This window comes from Bacillus rossius, chromosome 8, assembly GCF_032445375.1.
Source record: "Bacillus rossius redtenbacheri isolate Brsri chromosome 8, Brsri_v3, whole genome shotgun sequence".
Classification (NCBI taxonomy): Eukaryota; Metazoa; Arthropoda; class Insecta; order Phasmatodea; family Bacillidae; genus Bacillus; species Bacillus rossius.
The window spans coordinates 18,924,685-18,952,519 of NC_086336.1; the positions used below are offsets into that span (position 1 = coordinate 18,924,685).

At 39.7% G+C, this 27,835-nt stretch overlaps 1 protein-coding gene across 4 annotated transcripts in view; it reads right to left on the reverse strand.

The window, feature by feature from the left end:
• LOC134535557 (centaurin-gamma-1A) overlaps window positions 1-27,835 on the reverse strand; it is a 487,893-nt gene that overhangs the window by 121,661 nt on the left and 338,397 nt on the right. For all 4 annotated transcript variants that reach the window (XM_063374736.1, XM_063374734.1, XM_063374737.1 and 1 more), the window contains exon 2: window positions 18,654-18,886. In XM_063374736.1, coding sequence (XP_063230806.1) covers window positions 18,654-18,886 — 233 coding nt within the window. The remainder of the gene's footprint in view (window positions 1-18,653; window positions 18,887-27,835) is intronic.

Genomic DNA, 27,835 nt, shown 5'->3' on the forward strand with positions numbered 1-27,835 from the left:
ATTGCAGACTTTTCCGTCAACCATTGTTAACAGTAAAGTGTGTCGAATCTTCACAGCTCCATGAAAACTTGGCACTTCTGTTTCTTTCAATGTTTTTATTTGTTCCTGAATGTACTTAATTTCATCAAGAGTAACATCTGCAGTTTCATGTACAAAACGGATGCGAATTGGCCTACAGAATCTTGTGGAGGAAGGTGTTGGGTTCTGCCATATAATTTTTTTCTCTGTATGGTTATTAGCAATTAATTTTATGGGCACACATGAACTTTGAAAAATATTGGCATCACTATCAGCTATGTTTTCAAATTTTTGTTTGAACTGTGTTTGCTGAGAACCATCGCACCCCCATTTTGAGATTAATTCCAAATTTTGTTTTTCTTCTGACGACAGTACCTGTAACACTTCTTCTAAGTATTTGCATAACCTTGAAGAGGTGTGATCCAATAAAGACTGTAACTTAACTTCTGCTTTTGTTTCAGAAACGACAATGGAGTCTTCGCTTGGGTAACATTCTTTTTTTGCTTTTGTGAGCAGTGAATAGCAAGGGTAAACATTTTTGTTTGCACTATAAATTACTTGATATTGCTGTTTTGTTAATTCCGCTTGAACAAAAATAGACAATGCTTCTGAAGGGTTGTGTTTTTTTACTGAATTTCTGTTTGACAATAGATTTGTTTTAAATTTACTAGCCCTTGTTGGAGTCTCAGTGATTTTTTTCATTAAATCAGCAGCATCAGAATTTCCTGAAACTCTGTGATTCATTGATGCAGCATATGTTAGTTCTTCAGGGGTGAACTGTTGTCTGAGTTCTTCTGTTTTCCTGCGTTTTGTCCTCTCACTTGACTCAATGAAGTCCTTCGTAGGACGACCGCGACCTGAGGTAGTTGATGAAAAGTTGGGCACCTTAATGGTATGCGATAACCATTTACCATTGTTCTGGAGAAACCGTTCCTCTTTGTTATTAGCTAAAGACCACCTCTTCTTAAAATCAGCTTTAAAATACCTGAGTAAGCGACTTAATGACTTTCTCTCATCTTCTGGGCACTTTGTTATGTCAGCTACTCTGTGTTCCATAAAATGAAGCTTTTCAACAATGGACCTGTTTGGAGATTCCCGGAGTAGTTCATATAATGACATTCTTGTAAATTCCTTTTCCATGTTCTGAACCTAAAACAAAATAAACTAATATTTATGACTGTAATTAATTATGAAATAAAGTTTATACTTACATATTATTTAAAAAAATTATCTAAATCTTATTTACGGTTTATATTAGTATAACGTAGGCAATCACTTAAAAACCGATATCTTAAATCTTATCTATATCACGATAAATATAAATGTATAAGATTTTTAATAAATCTGTGTTAACAAAACCACATTTCCTATCACATTAATATCTGGATAAGAAGCATGATTGGGACAAAGAAAATAGTAAACGCACAGAACTTTGAAAGTGAATGTTGATGGGAATATGTCCACTCCGAAATTAAGAGAGGAGCATCACATAGGGTATTTTCCTCAATTTATTTTCTAATTCCCAGTCTCCAACACGTGCATATCTCAGCACTGATGAATCAACTGGCTCATAATATTAATTTAAGCACAAATATTGAATAGCAACTTGTACCTAGTTCTGTAATAGTTTTATTAGAATTTACTAGCGGTGGAAAACGTTTGGTAGGGACTGTAATGTTATTATTTCTTATTTAATAATGCTGGCAATGTATTACAAATACAAGAGCTATAATAAACCAAAGTAAAATTAGTTTTTCCGGTATCCTTTGATAGGCAACAGTCAAATTTGTTAATCTGAAAACTATTGTAAAAATCCACACCAATGTTTAAAATTAGTGTTAAATAAAAATGGCAACTACATGCGGGAAATTTATCTTCTGGTATTGAAACTTAGTGGGCAACGTATTAAGAATATGTTAAAACGACAGCCCGACAAGGCCCGACACACATTCAAAAAGTCTCTTGAAATCATAAATTTTTTCTAACCTTTCGAACACACATTTTGTCCTAACATTGTTATTTTTTATTACGGCACTTAAATAATTTTTCACAATAAAATATACATTGAAATGAAACAGTTACCTTATTTAACAGCTGTACGAAATTTCATGACAATATGTCAATCCTAACAGCTAGTAGAAACACGTATGTTGAAGAACACGAACGGTGAACTCTCTAGCACAAGCACGTCCGCACACATAGACATCAACTCTTCAACTAAGCGTAGCAGTCACCGGATATGACTCATGGTACCAAAATAGACCCTGCTCGACGCGCATGTGATTAGGCAACAAGAAAATACCATTTCTGCTGTGACTAAACGAAATATTTTTTTTTCTTTTTTGGCCAGGATTTTGGTACAAATACTCCACTGTGCGGCGTTCCGTTTCGAGCGTGAGGCGCACCGGCCTCGCGTCTGGGCGTCGTGCTCGATCCCGAGTAGGCAGAGCGCGCCCCGACATCGATACAGCGCTCTGTTATCCCGTTTACGACGGTATCACGCCACGTTCAGTCCGCGCATGTGTGGCGGCAACACACACGTAGTCCTCCAGTTTCATCCGGAACAGAGTTAGTTATATACCTACAGTATCTCTACCTCGGCGGTATGTCATTAAAAAAAAACATATTTTTCATTAGAGCAGTTTAAAGAATTTTGAATGCTACCTTACTTATTTACTCAACTATTTTGTACCCAAAATATGTGAATTTTTGACATGTAATAGTAGAGACCTGCAAAATTCGCGGTTTCGATGGCCTTCAGGATAGACTGCACATACCCCTGTGCACTCGGGAAAATTACGCAAGTTCATTGGCTGCCGACATGTAAGTCGTCTCAGCTGGTTTGTCTGTGATTCGATCCTCCTTTGGTTGAGGGTTTATAACTGGTTGAGATTCGTCCAGATGAACAGTAAGCCAATAGCAAAATTATCTAAGAGGTATATGTGTTTGAATTCTAGCCGATCACCGAATGAATCCGCGAATTTGGCAGGTCTCTGGTCATAGATATAAGTGTTGTATGCCACTAGAAAGAACGTCAAACGGCGGCCAGGTTTATGGTTAAAAGTGAATTTTCCCCAAAAGTAGACATAGTGTGTTAAGCCTCCGAGGTACCGATATATATATATATATATATATATATAACCTATCTGAAAAATTGATGAAACCATTTATATTACATATTTAAAGTGACCTCAGTTTGGGAAACTAAATACTGTATGCCATGCAAATTTAGAACAAGCCTTATATTTTGTCCTCTTAGTACATACATGACCACTGCAAACTGTACCTACAGGTTTATGTACATTGTATGAAAACTGAAACCATTGTATTGGAAAGTAAAATAATTTTAACTAATTTTTTTTTGAAAAAAAAAAAATATATATATATATATCTTGCGTTGTTAAATTTGAGAGTAAGTAAGCTCGCAACTACATAGACAGTACGAAAATCAAAGAACATGCATGCACGTCTAATTTTCTACAACCAAGCAACGAATAAAAACAGCGCTTTCTCACTTCTGAAAGGTGTAAACAAACGATGCACCCAATCAAATATGTCTGGTTTATGTTACCACGGGCGTTTTTGTATTGTAACTATCTCTCAAGGGAGTTTTTTTTTTTTGCGATAAAGCGGTACATGTTTAATTTTAACGACGGCAGACCACAGACACTACTATCTGCACACACGCACATGGCCTTTGCACACGCAGTGTAGTGCGGAAAAAACGTGAAGCGAGCTGGGCTCCGCAGCTCGATGGAAACGCCTCGTTAGGAACACGGCATGTCTACGACTGCACGATTACACAGTAACCGGGTGAAGTCATTTCATTTTTTAGCTCATGGTTAGAGACCCGGAAAATCCGCGGATTCTTCTGGCCTCAGGATAGAATTCAAAGTTATAGGTGTGTGCTCGACCCATGTTTACTTTCCCATTGGTTGATTTCTTAGCGAGAACATTTTTATCCTTGTTATTTGGCACTACCTGATTCGCTTACTTCTCTCCTAGCTGGGCATCATTGGCTCACGGTCGTAGACGGGCGTGTCCAAACAACTGCGTGCCAATCATGAACACTGTGCGAGAGTGTGAAGGTTTGCATTCTGACTTGCGACTAGATGAATCCGCGAAATGGTCTGCGCCATGGTGGTTAGACGCCCAAAACATTGGATGGAGTGTATTGTTTGCATCGTGGAATAATTTTTAAATGACTATATTTTATGGAAGTGAGTGTTTAACTACGGTGATTCTAATTCAGACTAAGTAATGATCATCTCACACGTGGTCAATCACCATTTCAGTAATATTTTGGGCATTACAGTATGGCGATAACGAGATGTAATGCGGGCGAGTCTTTCAGTACTCGATAGAGATGTGTGACATCTAACCTCTGTAACGAGAAAATTCATGTGTTCTCATGTTGCAAATACCTTTGTGACATGAAACTCGGAAACGAAAATTAACGTAGAATTATTTTTAAGAAATGCAAAGTGTGATACAAGTATACAAATTTCTGGACGCAGATAACACTTAGTTTCCTCACCCGCTGTTAGAATTCGCTGATGCAGCAGCAACATCGGCTATCGAATCATTCCATCTGCAAACATAAATTTTAAACCATATAATTAAAAAGCTCCGATAAAAGCGAAAAAGACTTGAAAAAATACTAAACCCCGGCTTTGTACCTGATTTTCGACAAAGAATTATATTAAAATACAACCCTACTTTTTAAAATTCACTAAACAAACGATACTGTTACGATAGTAATATGGGTAGAACTGGATTCGTAAGGGATAGCCCAATTAGTTTTAATACCGTTTGATTAATTACTACTATTAAAAACACTAATGAATAATTGTACTTAAAATTGCCTGATCGCAAATCACTCGCACTTAAAAATGTCTGTTCACAAATCACTAAGTATCTGTCCAGTCCACAATTCGCACTCCTCACTGTAGCTAGGCTCAAGAGTGGTTCGCCCCTTACCTCGCGCCTGTCCACACACACAGTCTCGCGCCACTCAGTCGCACTCTCTCGACCTCTTCGCTCCTCGTCGCGCCACTCTCGAGGGGGTCTCTCACCCTCTTCGCCGATGTCCACTTGCCTTAGCTCGGAACAGTCGCGGAACTCTCGCGGCACTCCCACGGAGGCCGGCGTCGCTGCTCAAGTACGTGTGACACCCTTCTCGAAACGACGATAGCGGCTGTGACGTGCCGCGTCATCTCGGGTCGACCCGACGCCCGAAAAGTCTAGAAGGGCGGCGTCCATTCACGCCACTCCGCACAGCGGCCCGCGGAATTCAGCGATGGATAACAGCGCCGAGGAAGAACGATTCGCGGGCAGCGGAGGAGGGGGGAGGGGTTGCGAGACCCTTGTAATCCGGCCAGGCGCGCGTGGCAAGCCTTACGTCAGTGGACGGCGCGTGACGTCAGTGGCCGTGCAGGGCCGCAGTTGCTCTCGTCGGTTCGAGAAGGGTGACTAAGAATACTTAAGCAGCGACGCCGGCCTCCGCAACCAGAGTTACGCGACGAGTTCCGAGCGAGTTCCGCGTCAGTTCCGAGCTAAGGGAAGTGCGACATCGGCGAAGAGGGCGAGAGACCCTCCCCCCCCCCCCCCCTTGAGAGTGGCGCGACGCAGAGTTTGACTGGATCGCGAGAGTGCGGCGCCTGAGTGGCGCGAGACTGTGTGTGTGGACAGGCGTGAGGTAAAGGCGAATGAATCACCACTGAGCCTAGCTCCAATGAGGAGTGCGAACTGCGGAACTTGACATACATTGAGTGAACTGAGAATAAACATTTATAAGTGTTAGTGACTTGTGATCGGACATTTACAAGTACAATTATTTATTAATGTGTATTATTAGTAATCAATTAAACTAATAAAAAATAATTGCCTATCCCTTTCGAACCTAGTTCTCACCACATTATAAATCGTAACAATACCTAAGAATACTGGCATTACAATTATTATAATACATATTCTCCAACTAAATTCTCCGTAGGCTAAGTAGTACCGCGGGAGAGAGCGCGCTTGTTAAACTCAAAGGACATGGTTCGAAACTAGTTGCTGAATTTTAAAATAAGTTTTAATAACATAATAATATAATATTATGTAATTATACTGTTGAATCGTATCAATAAGGTTAAGATTTGTCTGTAGGAAGTATTTACATATTTCAGTCGTTTAAGCGAAACCAAATATAGAAACATATACCTACAGTGTAAACTCTATATAACGACACTTAACGAACCGAGCATTTTTCGGCGTTATAGAGAGTGGTAGTTAAATGGATATAATATATATATATATATATATATTTGTTTACTATTCTATAATAATATGTATTTACTAAAATAGTACACATTTTACACACGAACATAATATTCATACAAATAACAACACTTATTGCGTATAGTCTGTTATTTTTTCTTTGTTTTTCCATATTGTAGACACGGTAGAGCAGCTAAATCCAAAGCGTCTTCCAACATCACTGATATTTTCTCCCGCCTCTATTGAGCGTATTAATAAAACTTTTTCGTCAATACACAAAGATTTTCGTTTACTCGCCATGTTTACAGTTCGAAAGAGTGTTAGCAACTGCGAAAATGATAACGTGTAACAACGTGACAAAAGTCTAATGACCGCGGAAAACACGTGCAAGTTCATCATACAAAAACAAAAGACCAAATTTCTTGGAATCTCCGGTACGTCAGTCCAAGTAAACACGTGCCAGTTTAATAAAACAACAAAACAGCAAACAAAAGAACGTACACAGCTGCAGTTGTTATCAACTTCGGCAACTTAGAAAGTACTGCTTAATGATTTATAATGCCGTATTGTTGTCGTTAAATAGTGAGCGTGACGCTATAGAGAGTGTATTATTGTATATAAAACTAGGTAAACCAACCAAAGTCAAGCAATTTAGACGTTTTAAGGAGTCTGTCGTGAAATCGAGTGACGTAATAAAGAGTTTACACTGTACTTAGTGTCATAATATGAGTTTCAAAATGTTTCAGGTGAATATTTTAGTAATGCCATTGAAATATAACTTCTAACACGTGCGTAAACTTTAATGTACTATCCGTTTGATTAATTTTAACAAGATGGACAATATTTTAATAAAATTCCTTGACGAAAATCAGGTCTACAGCCAGGGTTTCGCTTTTATCGGAGCTGTTTCTAATAGTTTAAAATTTAGTTTGTTTCGTGCTGCCATCTGCATGTGATGGTGGCAAGCAACGTTTACGATCCAGGCAGCGAATTATACCGACGTGTGCAGAAAGTAAGTGTGTGATTCACGTCTAGAAATTTTGGTACGAACTTGTAAAACGAATATTTTATTGATCGGGACATTTATCACGCTCTGCATTTTTCTTTTAAAAATTCTAATTTAATTTTTGTTCCCATAGTTTCGTATTATAAATTTATTTGCAACATGAACAGCATGAGAACAGGTGAATGTGCTCGTTACCGAGATTAGATGTTCACACATCACTGGCAAGTACTGAAAGACTCGCACACATTTTTTTTCTGAAGTCCTGCACACGGTATGTGTGCCTCTTACAGACGGTTGGCCATGGAGTTTGGCGACGGAAACGTCCATAACTTACAGCACACCTAGCAGCTGCCTCGAGTGATGTCAGGCCGTCGCGGTGCAGTGCGAGCGGCGAAGACGGCGACTCCCCCAACCCCCCCCCCCCCCCCCCCCGCCAAAAAAAAAATTATAAAAAAACTAGATCAATAAATAACCTACTCCAGTCCACAGCTGTACTTTGAAATAGGTTTGATTATTTTTTTTTGTAAAAAGTATTATTTTTATTTATACTGCTACTGTATCTACTAGGTGTAAAGATTTTAAGGTAGGTTTCAAATAAATACTACCTTGTGTAGCAGTTACCATGGTGCGACTTTTTGACCAATTTTATATAGTTTTTCGTTTCATGGTCTATAGACCCCAAAAACATTAACATATTTATATAAGTATGTATATACAATTTTGTGGAAACGATAACAGCCGCAATTTTTCACAAATCTCTTCCAAACTGATACATAAAATCTGATTGTAGAAAATCAGGGTCGAGTTTGTTAATGGACAATTCCAACCAAAGGAGTAGAAATGGGGAAGATTTTTGAAAAAAAAAAAGAAAGAAAGAAAGAACGCTGTAACTTCAATAATATAGAGAATATCACATCCGTTTTAACGTATTATAACTCGTAGGAGTAATACCAAAAAAAAAAAAACTATTGTCTAAAAACATTTTTGATACGACCAACCATAACTGAGAGTGGTGTGAAAAAAACAAGGGCTGGAGGACAAAAAGAATCATTACTCTGTTCGTAGCCAAACCATCGAATTTGTTCTAAGTGGTTGTAAATCTTATAATTTTTATCTAAAACAGTTTGTCTGAAACAATTTTTGATAAGACAAACCATTGCTGCAAGGGGTTAAAAAAAGAGAGTTTTAGAATAACAAAAAATTATAATCTACAATTTAAAAAAAAAAATTATATGACCCACTATTACTGCAAGGGGTGGAAAAAAATAGGGGTTGAAAGACAAAAAAAAATCATAGCTCCCTTATTATGCAGACTAATTCCGTTCGATTTGTTTGTAAACCGTATGGATATTAAGTAATTCTTTTGTTTGAAACAATTTTTATACGACAAACCATAACTGCAAGGGGTTGAAAAACAATGGTTGGAAGACAAAAAAAAATTATAACTCCCTTAGTAAGAACATAATCGAATCAATTCAGATTGTTTGTATATGTTATATTTTTATCTAAAATTTTGTCTGAAACCATTTTTGATAAGATGAGCCAATTCCGTTCGATTTGTTTGTAAACCGTATGGATATTAAGTAATTCTTTTGTTTCAAACAATTTTTATACGACAAACCATAACTGCAAGGGGTTGAAAAACAATGGTTGGAAGACAAAAAAAAATTATAACTCCCTTAGTAAGAACACAATCGAATCCATTCAGATTGTTTGTATATCTTATATTTTTATCTAAAATTTTGTCTGAAACAATTTTTGATAAGATGAGCCATTGCTGCTTGGGGTTGAAAAAAAAAGTCGAATTATAAAAAAATTCACAATTTACGTACCATGTACACTATTAAATTCGTTTTCATTTATATTAAGAACTTGAATTATTATCTACAACTGTTGTCTGAAATAATATTTTTATATGACTTACAATGACTGCAAGGAGTGGAATAAAGAGGGGTTGATGACAAAAAATTCACAACTCCCTTCATTAGAGACACACTATCAAATCCGTTCATATTGTTTGTAAATCTTATAATTTTTATATAAAACTATTGACTGTAACAATTTTTAATAAAACAAACCATTATTTAAAGTGGTTGAAAAAACCTGGGGTTGGAATAAGAAAATAAATAAAACTTCCCTACTATGTACACTACCAAAAAAATTCTTATTTTTGTTTAAATTTCTAAATATTGACTAAACCTAATGTTAAAATAAATTACTGCAAGGGGTGAAAATAACAAGGTTTGAGAGTAAAAAAAATGTAATTACTTTAAAAATAATAATTGATTATCAAATCCGTTATAATTTATTTTATAAATTCTAAACATCATCTAAAACTTTGGCTGAAACAATTTTTGATGAAAGGAATTATTACCGTAAAACATAAATTAACATAAAAATCAATTTTTTTTTATCAAATTCATTTGAAATTATTTTAAACCATCTTAATATTATCTTAAACCTTGGTGCAAAGCAAATTTTAAACAACCACATTATTACTGCAATGAATAAAAATAGTGTTTGAAGGTTAAAACCATTAAATAATTACCTTATTTAGCACATTTTATGAAATTCGTTCTAAGTTATTCAATGGTGGATACATTGAGTTAAAAATATTTTCGCTGCATGGAAAATGAGCAAATATTTAATCGATCATTTTTTTAATATTGGAGAACATAAATATGTTATGTACCTACATTAAGTTCTTAAAATGTTCCATAATTTCATAGAAGTTTTCCAAAATATTTCTAGAAGAAATAGGTACTTCTAAATCAACCTACTCCTGTAGGCTGTACCGAAAGGGATTTTTTTAATTATATCACTCTTTAAAATCTGATAAAACCATAGTTTCGGGAATGCATATTCAAACGTCAGAAATACGTTAAAATATGCTTTTATGGGCTATATTTGTAAAAATTTCGGGCTCAAACTGGAAGGTGTTAAAAGGATCCCACCTTTCAACCCTCACTGTTATCCGCCCTCTACAAAAATCAAACCTTTGCCCGCCAATGATAACCGGAAACACGGAAAAACAGAAAACAGGCTAGCCGGATCGGGATTCGAAGTTGAGTATTCTGAATGTCGAGCCTGATGAATTATAAAATACGGCTCGCAGGAGCCGGCTGCCAACCCAGACGGACAGACCTGCAGTCGCCAGTGCGAACAATGAGTGAGGTGGAATGAGGTAGGTACGGTGCAGTGCCCGGGGGGGGGGGGGGGGTAACTGGAGCACCCCGAGACAACCACTGCAACGTCCTCTACACTTGCGGTAAGACCCCGCAAGTAATGGAACCTGAATCGCCTTGGAGAGGGAGAGTGATAAGACCTCTCAAACCACTAAGTCCCGAATAATAATTAGGTATGAATTTTTAAAGAACTAATTTATGTTTACACCGCACGGTTATGTAAAGGAACAAAAAAAAAAAAGCTAGCTTACCAGTATAAAGAGAATTCCAACTTTTCGATCGTTCTGACTCTTTCTTAGCTAATGTGCTCACATTCCAAAGGTCAGTCTTGACCGATCAAAATTGTAGGCATTTATATGGCCACATGAGCACAACTCAGCCTTATCGTCCATCGATTATCCTGTTCTGTTTGGCGAGTGAAATCAAATGCATATAGCGATTTTAGGAATAAATACATCCACAAAAATATCCGTCAAAACTTTCCGAGGAGCTATAAAAAAAATCAGTGTGAAATCAGAATAAAATATTTCTGCCACCAACGTTTCGGAAATGATTTTCCAGTACGTGAACTGAAAATAAATAACGGCGCGGTGGGCTATTACTGACACACTCTCGTTCGCTTTCCTCCCATCTATATCTTCCCGCGCCTCTACCCCGCTTCTATATCCGGATCGCTGCACACTCAATTTACGGCATGAGTTGGCTGAGGCGCGAACATGATCCATCACCGGGTCTCAACTTGGTCCTTGAAATAAACATAACGCCTTGGAGGTCTTGCAGCAAGAGAGAGCTACACTCCATTCGCGTTTACCTGACAATTCTGCAATCCACCTTTGGGGAAAAAAAGGCACTGCCAGTAAGACAGACGCAAGAAAGTAAGAGCGCAAGGACGCAACACGAAACAAACAAAATAAATCTACGATAGTTTATATAATACGTAAGTCGCAGGACGACACTGCCCCAAAACTTTAAACTTAAAAAAACCAGAATTTTTTTTTTTCGTCGGGCTTCTTTTCATAATTTTTCTTCTTCTTAGAACTTGTGCAATTCTTAATAATTTGATTTAAAGGTGTAATTTGCTTTCACTGAGCGATAGTTTAATAACTGAAAACGTGATACGTGTGATGAACAGAAAATCAGTCTTCTATACACATGACGTATTCATCTTAAAAAGTTTTCGGATCATTTAACTTCACATATAGAAAGCGGAAACGCAAGCCTACACGCAAGAAGTTGAATGTTTGCCAAGTTTGAGGTACGTGCTTGAGTCTTGTGTAATATATCAACGAGTATTAGAAAACGCAGTTATTTAACTTTTTGCGTTCTTGCATTTCTCGCGTTCTTGCGTAATTTATTAACTCAGCCCAACTGCGTATTATTCTATGCAAACATGGCTAGTGTTACACATGGTCAAGTTGGTATATCATCAAGAAAAGTAATTCTCCGCTATAAACCTTCTTGAACGGAATTATTGGTCAATGGAAAGTAAGTTTCTTATAGTTTATAAATATTGAGTAAGATTCAGCACTACGCTAACGTATTTATGTTTGTAGCAATTTTACAGTTTACATATTGGCGGGAGGATGTTAAATGTGGATTCCAAACAGTTTTTACAAATAAGTGGAAATGAAACATGCGTTTTTTTAAATAAATATTTCAAAAGACTCATTAATGCTTAATTCTGTATGCCCGGTGAAAGATACTGTACATTTGTAAAACACATGGCTTAATTATTTCTTCGTATATCAAATAGGTTTTTCGAGATAATACTATTTCTTAACAAAATTGAGGCATTACTTTATATTTTGATCGATGATTCATTCAAGCATATTTTTTTAAACAATGTAAAATTTAATCGAATATTCAACAATTTAACTTTTTTTTTGTTGTTATCATGCTTATGTGCGCAGTTAATACTAGAAAGCTATTCAAGGAACGGTTTACAAATAACTTACACTACTGGAGGTACTGGGACAGTACATATCATAAATTCCCGGGTAAAAATCTGAACCCAGTATTACTGTGAACACTATTTTGTAGTGATGCAGTTATTTTCATGTAAATGTACAAATATCTGTAATTTGACATTGATAGTTCTGTTAAATTTACAAAAAAAATAGTGTGCTGTGTAATGAAATGATGCTAAACAAGACAGAAAGAGAAGGATACAGGAAATTCCGCCTGACATTCACAGACGAGCCCCTGAACGGTTCTCGCATCTAGCACGCGTCTAGATGGAAAACGGTTCACGGCACAATCGGTGAGCTTCCTACGCATTGTCGTCCGCAAGCACGTACTTATACTGAATTCATGTCGGTATTCTCTTGAATCGCGCACGCATCCATCTCTTTCGAGATCCACAGCACCAAATGACGGCGGTTGCTAGGAACTACGCGTTTATACCGTGTTTATACCGTCTGCTGGAAAGCGCTTCACTGTTTGAGTTCCAAGCATATACTGTGACACTGCGGATTTTTCCCCGGCGGATTCCTGTTTCCTAGCGGGTAACATATCATGTTTGCCAAATATTGCGCCCGTGTACAGCAATACAGCAGCTTATTGCAGCTTCTTTTAAATGTCATTGCATTGAATATTGGTTTTTAAAATTAATATTAAATTTATTTAATTATTGATCTATACTGTGTGTTATGATCAGGAAAAATCGTTGATCTAGCACAGCTGAGGTCCCAAACATCCTGAATTAAAAATATTTGACTGTACTACGAATTTCTAAACATACTGTAGAATTTATATATGTAACTCGGGGGCATAAAACACTATGTCCTCTTTTGGACAAAATGCACTTTTAACCATAAACTTGACAACCGTCTGACGCTCTTTCTAATGGCTTATAACAATACGATCTAATATATGTCAAAAATCCACGTGTTTTTGGTAGAAAATAGTTGAGTATGTAAGTGAGGCACCGTTTAAAATTATTTAAACTGCTCTCTTGGAAAATATGTTTTTATTTTTGACATAGTGTATGCCTCCGAGGCACAGATATTAAAAAAGGCTAAACAAATGAACTGTTTGGTTTGCAACGGCCTCGGCCGGCTTCAAACGCCTGGCAGCAGCGAAGTAGCAAGAGCGTCAACTCACAGCGGAGACTGCTAACCAATGAACGGTACCAGGGGATGAAGGAATTCAAGGCAGTGTAGGCAGCCGGCCTGTTTACAGCGCTGACAGCGCTGAGGTGACTACATCAGCGTTCGTGGAAGCGTCGAGCGAGAAGTGTCCGCACAGCGCGTCTCCCACTGGCGAGACTCGTGCTGTGGACGGGAAGCATTCTTTTCACAGACGAAAGAGCCAAAACCCGAAGTTCCCCGAAGTTCGTGCTTTTTTTCCGTATCTTTTATGTAGCTATCCTAACCAAATAAACCATCCACAATGTTTTAAAGTATTTATAATGTAGCTACCCTAACCTAATTGACCATTAGTATCCTTTTATCAACACCGCCATATTTATTTACAATGAACAAAAAAAAAAATCCGAAGATGCACGATCGGGCTTTTGGCTCTCTCGTCTGTGAAAAGAAGGCTTCCCGCTCCGTGCCGGCAAGACACGGGTTCCGCGGCCCGGGGGGTGGGGGAGGGGGACACTGTAAGGCACAGCGAGACAGCTTTTTATATCTTCCTACACGCTATCTCGAACATGCACAAATATTACGGATGAGCCGACCAAATACTCAAATCCTCAACCCTTAAATAACTTCAAATCCTTAATATTAGAAGGATTCGATATTCCAGTAAAAAGATTCGAAGAAAAATATTAGAGGAAATAAATTAAAATAAAATAAAAAATTAAATACTGATAACCTCAGAAGTTTACTAGGTCAAACATTTTTATACAGTTCATGTTTCAAATAGCTAAAATTTTTATTTATAGTGCATTATTTTATTTCTGACCCTTGATACCTAGATTCTGATTCGAGGGATATTTGAGGTACTGTATAATAAACATTACATGCCACTGCATGTTACTTACACTTAAGACATCGAGTATTTTAATATAAGTATTTATTTTCAAGATTATAAAAAACATTTTGTTATTTGTTTGAATGGAAAATAAAAATCTGTTATAATAATTTTCTAATCGTGTGTCGCAATGCTAAATCTAAAGCTACAAGGAATCTCATTCGTGCGTGCATTTGACATGTACTGTGTTAAATACCACATATGCAGAAGACCAAACAACATTTGAATAATTTTCTTCAATATCCCGTCGTTATATTATCTGAATGAAATGTAATTAGACAAAAAAAAAAAGCAGGACTACTTCTCTACACTCTTGCGAAAAATAAATCCCTAATTTTCCTATACAGATAAGATACACTTTTAAACTTATTCATTTCAACGTACATAGAAGGCTCGCAATTAGATATTAAATTTATTACAAATAAAACTAATCACTAAATTAAGACGCTTTTATTGTATTGTTACGAACGTAAGCAAGGCTGCGTCACACGCAGGTCCAGAGCTGGCTGGGCTGCATCACATGCCGCCGTAACATGAGATGTGCTGTGCGCACCTGGGTCGCCGCTTCCCCTCCCTCCAGCCCTCCGCTCCCCGCGCGGTGCTGTTAGTTTGACATCAAAAACCTGACAGCTGCGGAGTTACGCGAGCCGCCGACACGTGTTTCGAGAGATTTCTGCCGTCGGGTCGGCGCGGAATGACGCGACTGGCCCCAGCCGCGCTCGAGAGTTCTGGAAGGTGTCTGGGCTGATATAAAAGCCGGGGGACGCCAGCCTCAGGGGAGAAGAGAGAGAGAGTTCAGGCGGGATCCTTCCCGCGGCGGAGCTTCCGGGGCGATAGTGCCGCGGGTGCGGCAGAGTGGCGAAGTCCTTGGACGATAGGTTCCAGGGCAGGGAGTGAGTGAGTGAGTGGAGTCGAGAGTTTTCCCGCGGCGGAGTTTCCGGGCGATAGAGCGGCGAAGTCCCTGGACGAAGGTTACAGGGCGAAAAGTTCAGTTCCGGGTTATAGTGTCGCGGGCGCGGCGGAGTTACAAGCGAAGTTCCGAGCGAGGCGTCGAGTGGGATCTCGGCGAAGGCAAGTGTGTCGGCGGCGGCGGAGTGCGGCGACGGAGTGCGGCGACGGAGTGCGGCGACGGAGTGCGGCGACGGAGTGCGGCGACGGAGTGCGGCGACGGAGTCCCGCGGCTGAGATCCACGAGGGGCGCTGCGGCGAGAGTTGCGCCAGAGGTGCGGCCCAGCGAGGTGTGTGGATTGTAAGAAACGAGTGACTGGTGAAGCAAGATTTTTAAGTGCAATTGATTATTTGGCAATTTTATAAGATTAATTGGAAGTGACATAAGTAGTGGCCATCAATAAAACTGTGTGTAATAAAATATTTAATTGGGCTATCCTTTACGAATCCGCGGTAAATCGTAACAGTATTTTAAAAGCGTGACAAAGCCTCTTTCATGCTTAGCAAGTTTGCGATTTTGTATGTCGATGACGAAGAATAAAAATGCAAAGCATTATTAGTACAGTGAAAGGCTTTAAAACCGACAATATATAATTCGGCATATTCTGTAATCCGGTACCATTATAGCCACTCGTGTTTTGATTTTTTTGGGTGTATTCCGGCTGTTGAATTCAGCTGCCAGTTAGCAGTACTGTGCTGTCGGCGTTAAGAGTTCGCTCAGTTTTTAGTTCTCTAAGTTTTCGGGAAACATATCCTTCATGATTTTCTGAGAAGCAACTCTCATCTTTTTAATAGAGCACTTATAACAGCATCTATTTTAAATACCATAGTAATGTAGATAAATGTATATATATATATATATATATATATATATATATATATATATACACACACACACATACACACACTGTACAGCCAAACCAATATTTGTATTTATACCACACACAGTTAAATTTGTAGATGCGCTAATTTAATTCTGATAGTTTTCCTGAATCATGTAACAAGTCCCCGTCGCTAATAATTTTGCTGCTGGCAAAACGTTACGAAATATAAATATATAATTTCGCTTATGAGGCAGCATATAGATTAAGACACAATATTAGTGTCTTGATTTTGTTGATGGCAGAAATGCTCAAGCGAGATAGTGCAAAGGTAAGATCACTGGACTAATTCGGTAGGGCCATCCTGATTTCAGTTTCCCATGTCTCTCCGAATGCGAAACATTGTTGATGTGTAAAGGTCTTAGCTTTCGGTAAACGGCATTTTGTAGGAGTAATTTCGTGAATGGAACGGAAGTCGCGTGGAACGGAAATGAGTAGTCATGTGGCGGATGGCGGGAGCCAAAGATTAAAAATACAATGGGAAACGTTACAAGATTAATTGTATAGTGAATTTAAAAAATGGGCCGTATTTTAATAAAAATTTCCTGACGAAAACATGGTCCAAAGCCGTGGTTTAGTACTTTTTTTCAAGTATTTTTCACTTTTATAGTACACGTTTCATTATATAGTTTAATCTTTTACTCTACTAATCAAATGATTCAATATCGACGTAGTTGCTCTGTCTACGAATTCTAGTGACGGGTGCAGAAACGTTTGTATCACGGTCGGCATTATTTAAAAGCGTTCTACGTAAAATTTAGTGTCCGAGTTTTGTATTATAAGTTTATTTGTAACACGAGAATACGCGAATGTGCTCGTTACCGAGGGTAGGTATTCGCACATCACTGGAGAGTACTGAAAGTATCGCTCACATTTTTAGTTAGATTTCTGAAATGTATCTCAAACTGATTTGTATTTCTGTGTTATTTTGTATCTTCTGTAAAAAAACAACAACATATTATCCGATAGCAAATAATTAATCCTCCTACAGCAATGCCACGCCGTTGACAATGGGTCAACGTGTTCAAGGGCGAAAATGATTTTTGAAGGCTTTAAAAACTTTCTGAAGTTCCATCTGGGGTGAGGAGAAAAACACTGGAATACTATGATAGATATGTCGAATTGATTTTTCGCCTTCAGTGATCAAAAATATATATTGTTTTAGAAGATGATAATAACTAAATATTATTTTTTTATAGATAAATAACAATTTGAAAATAAAACAATATCATATTGGTTTTCTAAAGAAAACTACTTCAAATACGGGTGTCGTGCACTGAGTTTTGTTCAGTTTCCAGAACAAGTTAATTTGGTTCGAGACTGCGCCCAACCTAGGCGTTACAACGTGGGTTTCACGCTGAAACCAGCTGAAACCATGTGCGCCTTAAGCCATGCATAAGAGAAGGAGTAAAGATAAAAAAGATAAAAACCGAAATACGCCATACTGGTTTCAACAGTTTGAATGCCAAAACAATCTTTCAACGTTCAAAGATCACACATTATGAGATTTCCAGAGATCATAAAACAGTGCCTATGGCAGTATCATTACAGTCGTAGCCACCCCACAAAATAATTCAATACTACGCGCCAATTATTTTACGAGCAGCAAAAAAAAATATAGTTTTATTCTTGTGTTTAACCTAACAAGAAAAACAAAGGTTGAAAACCTTACAAGTAAGTAAGCACTACAATTTTTTCAGATCACGTTCACAGTTATAGCCACGGTAAATTTTAATTTTATAGTTTTAGTTTTAGTCTCTCTCTCTCATATATATATAAGCTGTAGGAATTGTACATTTTAGGTAACGAAGAGGACCCCTCTCGACGGCCCTGGTATAAGCCATCAGTAAAAGTTATGCACCGAGCTTCAACGAAGCCAAATGTAAACGATGTAGGTAAAACTGAAAATTACATCCATTTCCGTTATACCGAATCTTAAAATGGCGAAGAACACGTGGTCGATTGAAAAAGTTGTAAAAGTGATATAACTGAAATAATGTTAGAATGAATGTCGTATAAGAAATAATTTTATGTGTAAAAAGGAAACTATGTATTCTTTATATTTAAAAAAAATATCAATGAACATTCACTTTATTATGTAACGAATATTATTGAGAGTTAAATTTATACATGTTTAAAACATTTTAAAATGCACAAATAACATAACAAGTTTAAAAATTACATCCAGCACTGAGATGCATTATAAGATTTAAAAATGAGATCAAAATTTAAACTTCTGACACAACTCAGACCAAAAATAAAGTTTTATCGTGTAACTAAACTAAAAACATATTTAAGGTTGTGTGCCATTTTCAGTGGAGTTGGTACAGTTAGTGGGTTGTACTGTGTAACAATGAGAGCTGAGCGACAGACCTGCAGCTCCGGCGGGCCGCCCTCGTCGCGGATGAGCAGCAGGTAGCTGTGGCCGTCCACCAGGATCTCCTTCTTGAAGCGCCCGCCCTCGGGCGACTCCTCCTGCATGTAGGAGCCGGTGAGGTAGCGGTGCACCAGCGCCGACTTGCCCGACGACAGCGAGCCCACGATGCCGAGCCGCAGGTCGGGCACGGCGCGGCTCAGCGTCCACTCCTGGCTGTTCACGAACGAGTCTGCAAGCACGAGCACGCATTCCCAGACATTCTCAATAGTGGTACCAAACACACAATAATGGTACTCAAACGCACAATAATGGTACAACACAAAATAATGGTACCCTAACACAAAATATTGGTACCCTAACACAAAATAATGGTACGCCAACTCAAAATAATGGTATTCTAACACAAAATAATATTATAATACTGTTACGATTTACCACGGGTTCGTAAAGGATAGCCCAATTAAAGATTTTTATCAAACACACAGTTTTATTTATTACCACTACTTGCCACTTACAATTAATCTTCTAAGATGGCAAATAATTAACTACGCTTTAAAAAATGTCTATTCCCCAGTCACTCGTTACACACACCTCGCTGGGCCGCACCTCTGGCGCAACTCTTGCCGCAGCACCCCTCGTGGGTCTCCGCCGCGGGACTCCGTCGCCGCACTCCGCCGCCGCCGAGACTCACTTCTTCTTCACCGAGATCCCACTCGACTCCTCGCTCGCAGCTTGTTCGGAACTCCGCCGCGCCCGCAACTCTATCGCCCAGAAGCTCCGCCGCGGGAAAACTCCCGACTCCACAACTCACTCACTCCCTGCCCTGGAACCTTCGTCCAAGGACTTCGCCACTCTGCCGCACCCGCGGCACTATCGCCCGGATCTCCGCCGCGGGAGAACTCACTCAGTCTCCGACTGACTGACTCGAAGGTCGGCCTAACCTCCTTATATAGCCCTTGCGTTCCCGTCCAGAACAATCGGGAATGTCTCCGAGATATCGCGCGACCTTTGCCATCGAAATGTCCAGAAACGCGTTGTGAGTCCTGTTGAAGGACGCGGCAGCTGCTCAAAGAACGCCGATAAACGCAACAAGCATCGGGTTCCCACAAAACGCGCCGATAAACATGTCTGAGTCATTTTATTCCACAGTGCGGCCTCTTTTAAGTAACTCGATCTGAGGCAGGTGCGCGCTTCGACGGTCAGGATGTAGCGAGATAGTATGACACGAGATACCAGGGAGAGGATGCTCGTGGAAGGGGGCGCAGACAGGCCGAACGAGCGCGGCGACGCCAAGCACTGCAGCCAAGCGCGATCGTAACAATATAATAAACACACCTGTTTCAATAGTGGAGATACTTTCGTACCTTAACTGCTTTATAATGGTACATCCATGGTACACATGTGGATAAAGGTATGCAGTTTGCGACTTAACCTGCCACAGTATTGTGCGAATAAGCAACTAGTCTCCGCACCGCCGCAAAGTGGGCTGGATTTGCCCTTCATCATGCCAAAACTTCCCTGGCTCTCCTACTATTGGCAAATGTTTCGTATCTTACATAATTATCAATAATATGCATAAAAGTAATATTGCTGTGCAAATCTGAGTTCATTCTAAACTAGTGACCCGCCTGGCTTCAAACTAGTGCGGCATCAATTAGATCTAATAACTACTCAAGTATAAAAAGCTACAAAGCACTGTTGATGGATCGCATATGATATGGTGTGAAGGTAAATTTTGATCTAAATTAAATGTTTAAGGTACTTAACATATTTAATTATTAACGGTCAAAATAGCTTCGCAAATAATTCTTTATTTTATTAACCAATTTTGAAAGATAAAAATTGTTACTGTGAGTCATCCTTAGAAGATATACATATGCAATCACGGACTTTTCTGTAGGCCTTTTTACTTTTTGATTACCAAACATCGAGACTTCTATATCGTTAAATTTACTATGAATGCATCATACACATAAACTTTCCGGAAGAAATGGTTAAAACCGCATCAAAATCCATTGTGTGGTTTAGAAGAAGTAAGCGAACAAACATGCATGCGCGGATAGCAACTTTGTTTTATTCCATTTAACTAAGGATAATAATGTGGGATTGTGGCTAAAGATCTCGTAGACACCAGCACATAGTTGACATTAAAGACCATGAATGGTGAAGAGACGAGCATAGAGAATGCGTGCACCGAGGAAATACAATGACACACGGCAACGTCCACCACATGTCCCACTGGCAAAATAAAAAGTTTGACACCACCGGGAATCGAATTAATTAATTACTCGCTACACGAGCAATCAATTCAAGTCATTTATTGCCCTCACCCCACAATGGTTTTCTTAAAAAAGAAACTAATTAGACATTTTAAGGACACCTTTCACAGTTTTATTTAGGGCCATTGCAATTATATATATGTATATAGTAATTCTTTATATATTTATTTTACTTTCAAAGGAATAAATTCATGACATTTGTTCCCACAGTCAATATGTATGTATGCAAGTTAAGTGGTCGACCTAGCTAGAGGTTGATGTGTGTGTGCGACATTCTCTGGTGTTTCTAGTACGGTATGGCCCTAAAGCGCAAGGTTTTAAACTGGCGCGCAGTCTTGTCGTGGTGCATAAGGTGACCATTAGATTTGAGAGTACCAGCATAATACACTCACCTTATGCTTTCCCACAGACACTACTTGCGCACAGTTATTAAGTCGCGAGGATTTTTCTGGGACTCTGCACACCGTAAATATGCTTGGTAGGCGGGGTCAGCTAGAGAAATACAAATATGTTTACGAGACGCTAGTTATTTTAGGGGTAATTTGTGAAGTTAGAAAATTATTATATAGCAGTTAAAAGGATGTCTTCAAATAGAGGATAAACCAATTTCTGAACTTTTTTATGAAAACTTCTAACAGAAATTTTATGACAGGGTAGTTTTTCAACGTATAATAGGAAAAATTAGGCAAAGTAAAATAGATCTACTATTCGCAGGAACCTGCCGTTTTTGTGTGTTAATGAATGATTTACGTGACCTGTCTCCAACCAGTATCAAATTTAATGTGCTGCTATAAACTGAAATAAAGTGTAAAAAAAATTGCAAGTTAGTAAAAGGCTGCGAAACATTAAGTTTCGTGACTTCCAGCAAAGTAAGTGTTCCCGTGACTTCGATGACAAAATCCACGACGCGCCGGAGTCAAGTCTTCCAGCCCGCGCCCAGCAGTCGAGACGGCCTATTTCTGTTCCACACAAAGCGCGCGCGCCTCCGTGAAGCGGCGACCGAGGAAGGCAGAGAGAGAGAAAGAGGCCAGCCAACCGGGGCGGGCGTATCGCGTTCCCCTTCCGACCCCGAGTCACGAGCTCGTGTGTGACCGGAGGTCTCGCTTTGATACCTTCCGTCTCGCCACACCGCCCCGGTTCCAGCCACGGAGCTACCACGGTTCTGGGAGGCTCGCCTTCACAGGTGGTCCGGCTGTCCACGCTGCCGGCCTCTATAGTTCGCTCAGAACCTCCGGCAAATACTTAGCATGTTGATTCCTCAATCCTACGACTGTTAGAACCCCCTTTTGACATCTACTTTCAACATTGGACTACGTCTTTTTTTCATTTTACATTTTCAAACTTGGTATTCCCGTTAAAACTATACTGACGTTTATAATTCGACAAAATCGCTAATCTGGCATGACCGTGGTCTAGAACGTACCGGATTAAAGGGCTATCACTGTTTTAATCTATGAAATAGGTGTCTGCAGGAGAGTATGCAGAATTTATGGTGGAACAGGGGAGGGAAGGGGAGGGGAGGGTGGGGTGAGGAGGGGAGGGGAGAGAAGAGAGAGAGAGAGAGAGAGAGAGAGAAAAAACAGAACCACTTTGACCGCTGTCTGCTTTCTTATCATTTACTTTTGTTGGTTGGAACGACAGGTTTGATAAGACTCTGTTAAGGTATGGCGAGGGGGAGCCGGAGCTGCAGGTCTGTGGCACGACCGGCTCGCTTTGGGCGGAAGCTGCATTGCAAGCGGTATCAACATTTTTGAAATTGCAAGTTGCAGGGGGAGCATTGGACTGAAAATGGCATCCACATTTTTCTGCAGCAAATAAATTATGACAGACTAGCTGCCCGACCCGGCTTCGCACGGCTATACTAATGGAAAAAAATTAAGCCACATCTCCCATTTACAGTAATATTAAATTTAAAAAAATTCAGTGAAAATTTATTACAATGCTGTATATTGTACCGGCGAGAAAATGAATAGCACCGATGGTTTCCCGATTCGTGCACGGAACGTACAACTGATGTACCCGTACTTCGCTACGGCAGTCTACAGGCAGATCATTCTTGCGCCGCTCATTATACATGGCCCTCCTTGTGGGTACGCCACTGCCGCGCGATGCCCGTTGCCATGGAGACGCAGAAGGCATGAACAATGCAAAATCCTGTTCTCATGCAAAGTACCCACTGTTGCCTGGTTTTAACCACCCATGGGATCTAATTTTCGGAAAATGTCATCCTGCGTAATAACATTACTGAGAAGTTTCAAGTCTGTAAAATATATATACTTGAAAAAAAGGACAATTTTTGATATTTAAAGTACCCGCAAAATTTCAACGGTGATGAGGACTGCACTTACAATGAAATAGTCGTTAACTTCTAGCGCCTGCGGCATCGTCAACACACACTTCATACGTGTACTGCATGTTGTATCTAACTCCCTCCAACGCATTTGATTCTAAATTGGACTTTTAGTAAGGATCCCTAATGTTATTGATAATATAATATAGCCTATAGCCTTCCTCGATAAATGTACTATCCAACACTGAAAGAATTTTTCAAATTGTACCAGTGGTTCCTGAGATTAGCGCGTTCAAACAAACAAACTCTTCAGCTTCATAATATTAAGTACAGATAACCTTACCAACCATTTATCTGATATTTTTCCTCACTCCTCGTCGCTTCGTACACCCCTGGGAGACTGTTCTAAAGTTGTAGTAGTAGGTGGTGTTTTGAGACACGGTTATGCTGCGCGCTTCCGCGGCGAAGATTGTGAGTGTCAGTGGCTTGTTTATTTTTTATTTTTTTATTTGAGAGGTGGAAGTGATTTTAAGTTTCAAACAGTTTGTATTTTTCTACGAGAAAGGGAAACTGTAAGTAGTAAGTTTTGATTTTTACTTGCTATGAATGTATTCATTTAACAACAGTTAAATCGTTTGCGCCAAGAGCCGAGTTAGGCCCGGTCCGCACGAACGGGCAGTGAGCGGGTTGGGTATGCGGCTGATGTCTGCGAGCATTACCATTTTGGAGTTCAGTCATTAGATGCAATGGATGCACGCCATGGTGCAGTACTTGTGTACGTAGGTATTCAGGCGTTAAAAAGAAGAAAGTCGAATCTTAAGTATTGAATACATCCCATAGTGGGCAGTCGTTTGTTACAAGGAACTTTTTATTGCAAGAAGACGAAATGAAATTTTTTAATTAATTCAGAATGTCGTCTGCAAGCTTTCATGAACTGCATGAGACTGTGAAGTATTCCTTGCAAAAGCAAGATACAAACATGAGGCTGGCTATACCTACAATGGAAATGATGGCTTTAACGCTTAGGTAAGCGTGTTTCCTTTTTCTTGTACTAACTTGTACTAAATAAGTTGACAAGGCCATTTACATATCGCAATAACTTTCTTAGACAATACAGGTTTGTTTTAAATATGAGAAAGATAGCAAAATATACTTGCATTGTAGGTGTATTCATACAATTCTATTAATATTGTTATGTACAGTACGTACAGGAAAACAAATATGTCCTTAAGTCTGAAAAAATTCTTTCGCACAGCTATTCACGTACAATAAAAAATGAAAGATAATAAATATGAAACTTGATATTCAAAGTGTATATTTATGGCATGCACATTAGGAGTAATCCGAGAATCCAGACAGTTCGGTGTCAGATGGTGACACGATGGAACGACATGAAGTGAAAAGCCGATTTTCTGTAAGCTCGCTGTTTTGGCTTCCTTGTATTTGTGACAGATGCTGGGTATACATAGGTTTTACACTTTGTACCTGGAGCTGTCCATACATAGGTGTGGTGTCTGGAAAGCAGAAATGTGGTTTGGGTGTGCGGAAGTACTTTGCAATGGCTGCATAGGAGCTGTATTTAGGGAATCAATTATTTGACCTGCTTGCAATGTTGCCGGTCTAATTTTTTGGAGTAAACGCAACACCTCCACTCGGAATTCCAGTTTCTGGTCTGTATACACTTCAACATCAACTTTTTCTACGTCAGTATCATTCATGGTGGAAACCAATTCTTACTAACTGGACAGCACACACAAGACAATGATATAGCTACGGTTCCCCCGCAAGAAAGGCACGACCGCTCGTGTGGACGACTCTATATCTCACAACAGCCCGTGACAAAGTTGCGGCTGCCGCGCGGTGCCCGTCGCGCTATGGGCAGTGCGGGTGGCAGCTACAGCCGCACGGCTGCCGTGCGGCTGCCGCGCAGTGCCCGCCCTGTGTGGGCTGCTCTACCTATTTTACTGTCCGTAAAAAACCGTGCGGGCGCCGCGCGGCTCCCGTCCCGCACACTGCCCGTTCGTGTGGACCGGGCCTTAGTTCAGCGCGCTCCCGCTTGGAGCGCTTAACACAGCCGCAGTTGCCGACATACAAAGCAAAGATATTGGAGGAGAGTCAACTTGGAGCACATGCTAGTGTAAGTGAAGCCACACAAACCGAACTGTTGCTCTATACAACATGGCGGTCATATTATCCACTCGAGCTTTCTTAAGGAAAAAAAAAAGTGCAACAGCTGTATTCTTCTCGTGTGTAATCCGGCTTTATGCTCCTCCGAGCATTTTTATCCTAGATTAATGTAAAACCCCAACATTTATAAAAAAGATAACTGTGCAATACGATATGTATAAGTGGCAAAAATAATAAAGTAGTAAATGATGATAATATTTAAATTATGCAATCTTTAGTATAATTTGTCACGTGGATCATAACCAATAAGGTACTAGATTTTTTTTGACGTGATAACGTCTTATAAATCGAACGCCGGCTGCACGCACGAAAAAGTGTCTCGTTCCGGCTGAGCCGAGCGTGCAAGAACCGGCCAACCACCGTGCGAGAAAATCTTCTATAATATCAAACAGGTTAAGGCGGGCTTTTTAACTAATTGTTCGTGATTATAAACAAATTATTTAGATTAAATTTGCAAAAACTGTAAATAATATTTGAAAATGAAAAAGTATGCAATTATTCATCAATGTTTTCTTATGACGTTATCACGAAAAATTATCGTCCGTAAACCGACTTTACAGACAACCCCCCCCTTTTTTTCTAGCAGTACCTCGTAACTAGTTATCCGCGCAGTGAGTAAGCAAGCACGTACCAGGGGCGACCACACCGCCGCACGGGTCGCCGACAGCCTGCATGCGGGTACTGGCGGGTACTGGCGGGTACCAGACCCTGCACATACCCAGGCTAGAGGCCATGCTCCTGCTCAAGCTGCCGGATGGCAAGTCATGCCGTTCCGTCACAAGTGAACACTCGTGTCGCACTATGGTTTCAGCCGCTGCGGCTGAATCTTCCGCACTTTTTTTTTGACCGAATATTCCTTCGATTGATTTTCTTAAGAGTGCACAATGCAGGTATTTCAAGAATGTACTAGTAAATTTATCTAGATCGATCATCCAAGCAAATGATCTAGAAACTGGCAACCAACAGTGTGACACAGGTCGAAGACGCTGATTCGGACTCGGTGATGGCGGGAGGAAAGAGTTCTAGGCGTGTTACTGAGGATCGTCGTTCCCAGATGGTGTGCAACTGCCCGGTAACCGGAAAAGGGCCTGCTCATGATGCAACACAGCGCCAGAACCCCGTCCACAACCCCCTACTAGCCCTAACCTCCAGGTTCTTCGATGTCTCCACTCCCCTCTTCCGAACAGGGCGCCACGCAACTCCCAGCCATTCCGACCCCCGCTGCACTGTGACAAGCGCCCCGATCTCGCCACACTTGTCACCACCTCTCGTTATCCGGCATTAGGCCCCGCCATCTTGGAATATCCCATCTTTTTGCTAAAATTATAATTTTTAAAAATATTTATCCCAAATCTTGGCATGTCAATGTCAGACATTCTACAGCTCGCTGCAACCACATAATTGCTAGTAGTAGATTGGCTTCTGGGTTGTAGCCGTGTCCTTGGCAAATAATTCACCGACGTTTCGGTCGACATTGCAGTCGCCATCATCAGGGAGCAGTTCAGACTATGGCCGTGAAAGCCTGCGAACATTATCACATACTTACTAGTCTGTAAGCGCCGCAAGGTATTAAATTATTATTTCACCTACTCCTACACCCATGTCATGTCTGTTCCGAAATATAGTGCAATTATACGGACCAGATGAACGGGTGCTATTTAGTGGCGATAGTTTTAGACTGCAAAGCACTGTGGCTACAAATGAATGCAATTTCTTGCTCACGTTATGAACTATTTTATTCGCCATGACAAAAGTTAAAGTGATAGTTTTAATAAACACATGGCAAAAAACGAACAGTCCGGAGAATAGGTAACAGCCAATGAACTAACACCGCCATGATTAATTACGTACGATTTCGTAGAGTCTAGTTAGGGTTAGTTAAGAAACCCATAACTTAGCAACATATCTACAGTTATCAACAATTTATTTGATATGTTTCCTAATACGCAATGGATGTTTTTAAAATTGTAAACTATTTTAAGAGAATTTTACCATAAATGTAGTTATCTCTCCTATCATTGTTAAGGAAAAAGTGAAATGCCCATTTTAGTGAATTTTCCCGAAGATTTATTTTCTAGGTTAGAAATTCCATACCATGTTCAGGCCATCTATGCTTAACACCATCTTCCCCCCACCAACGTTTTGTTTTTATGAGCAAATACTAACAATTAAACTAAATGAAATACAGGGTTTAGCCCCGGAATTTTCGGAGGTCTCGCACCTCAAGAGATATCGTGTGGAAGTTGCCGTTCACCCCGTGTGCGCTTGTAAATAAGTCGCAGGCACTTTAGCATGAACAAAGCAATTAACACAATAATTTGTGTAGCGTACTAAGGAAATTAAAATTTTCATCAGATATGCACTAATATATTTCAATCGCTAATTTTAGAACGGTGTTTATTTAAAATATGCCAAACCTGGT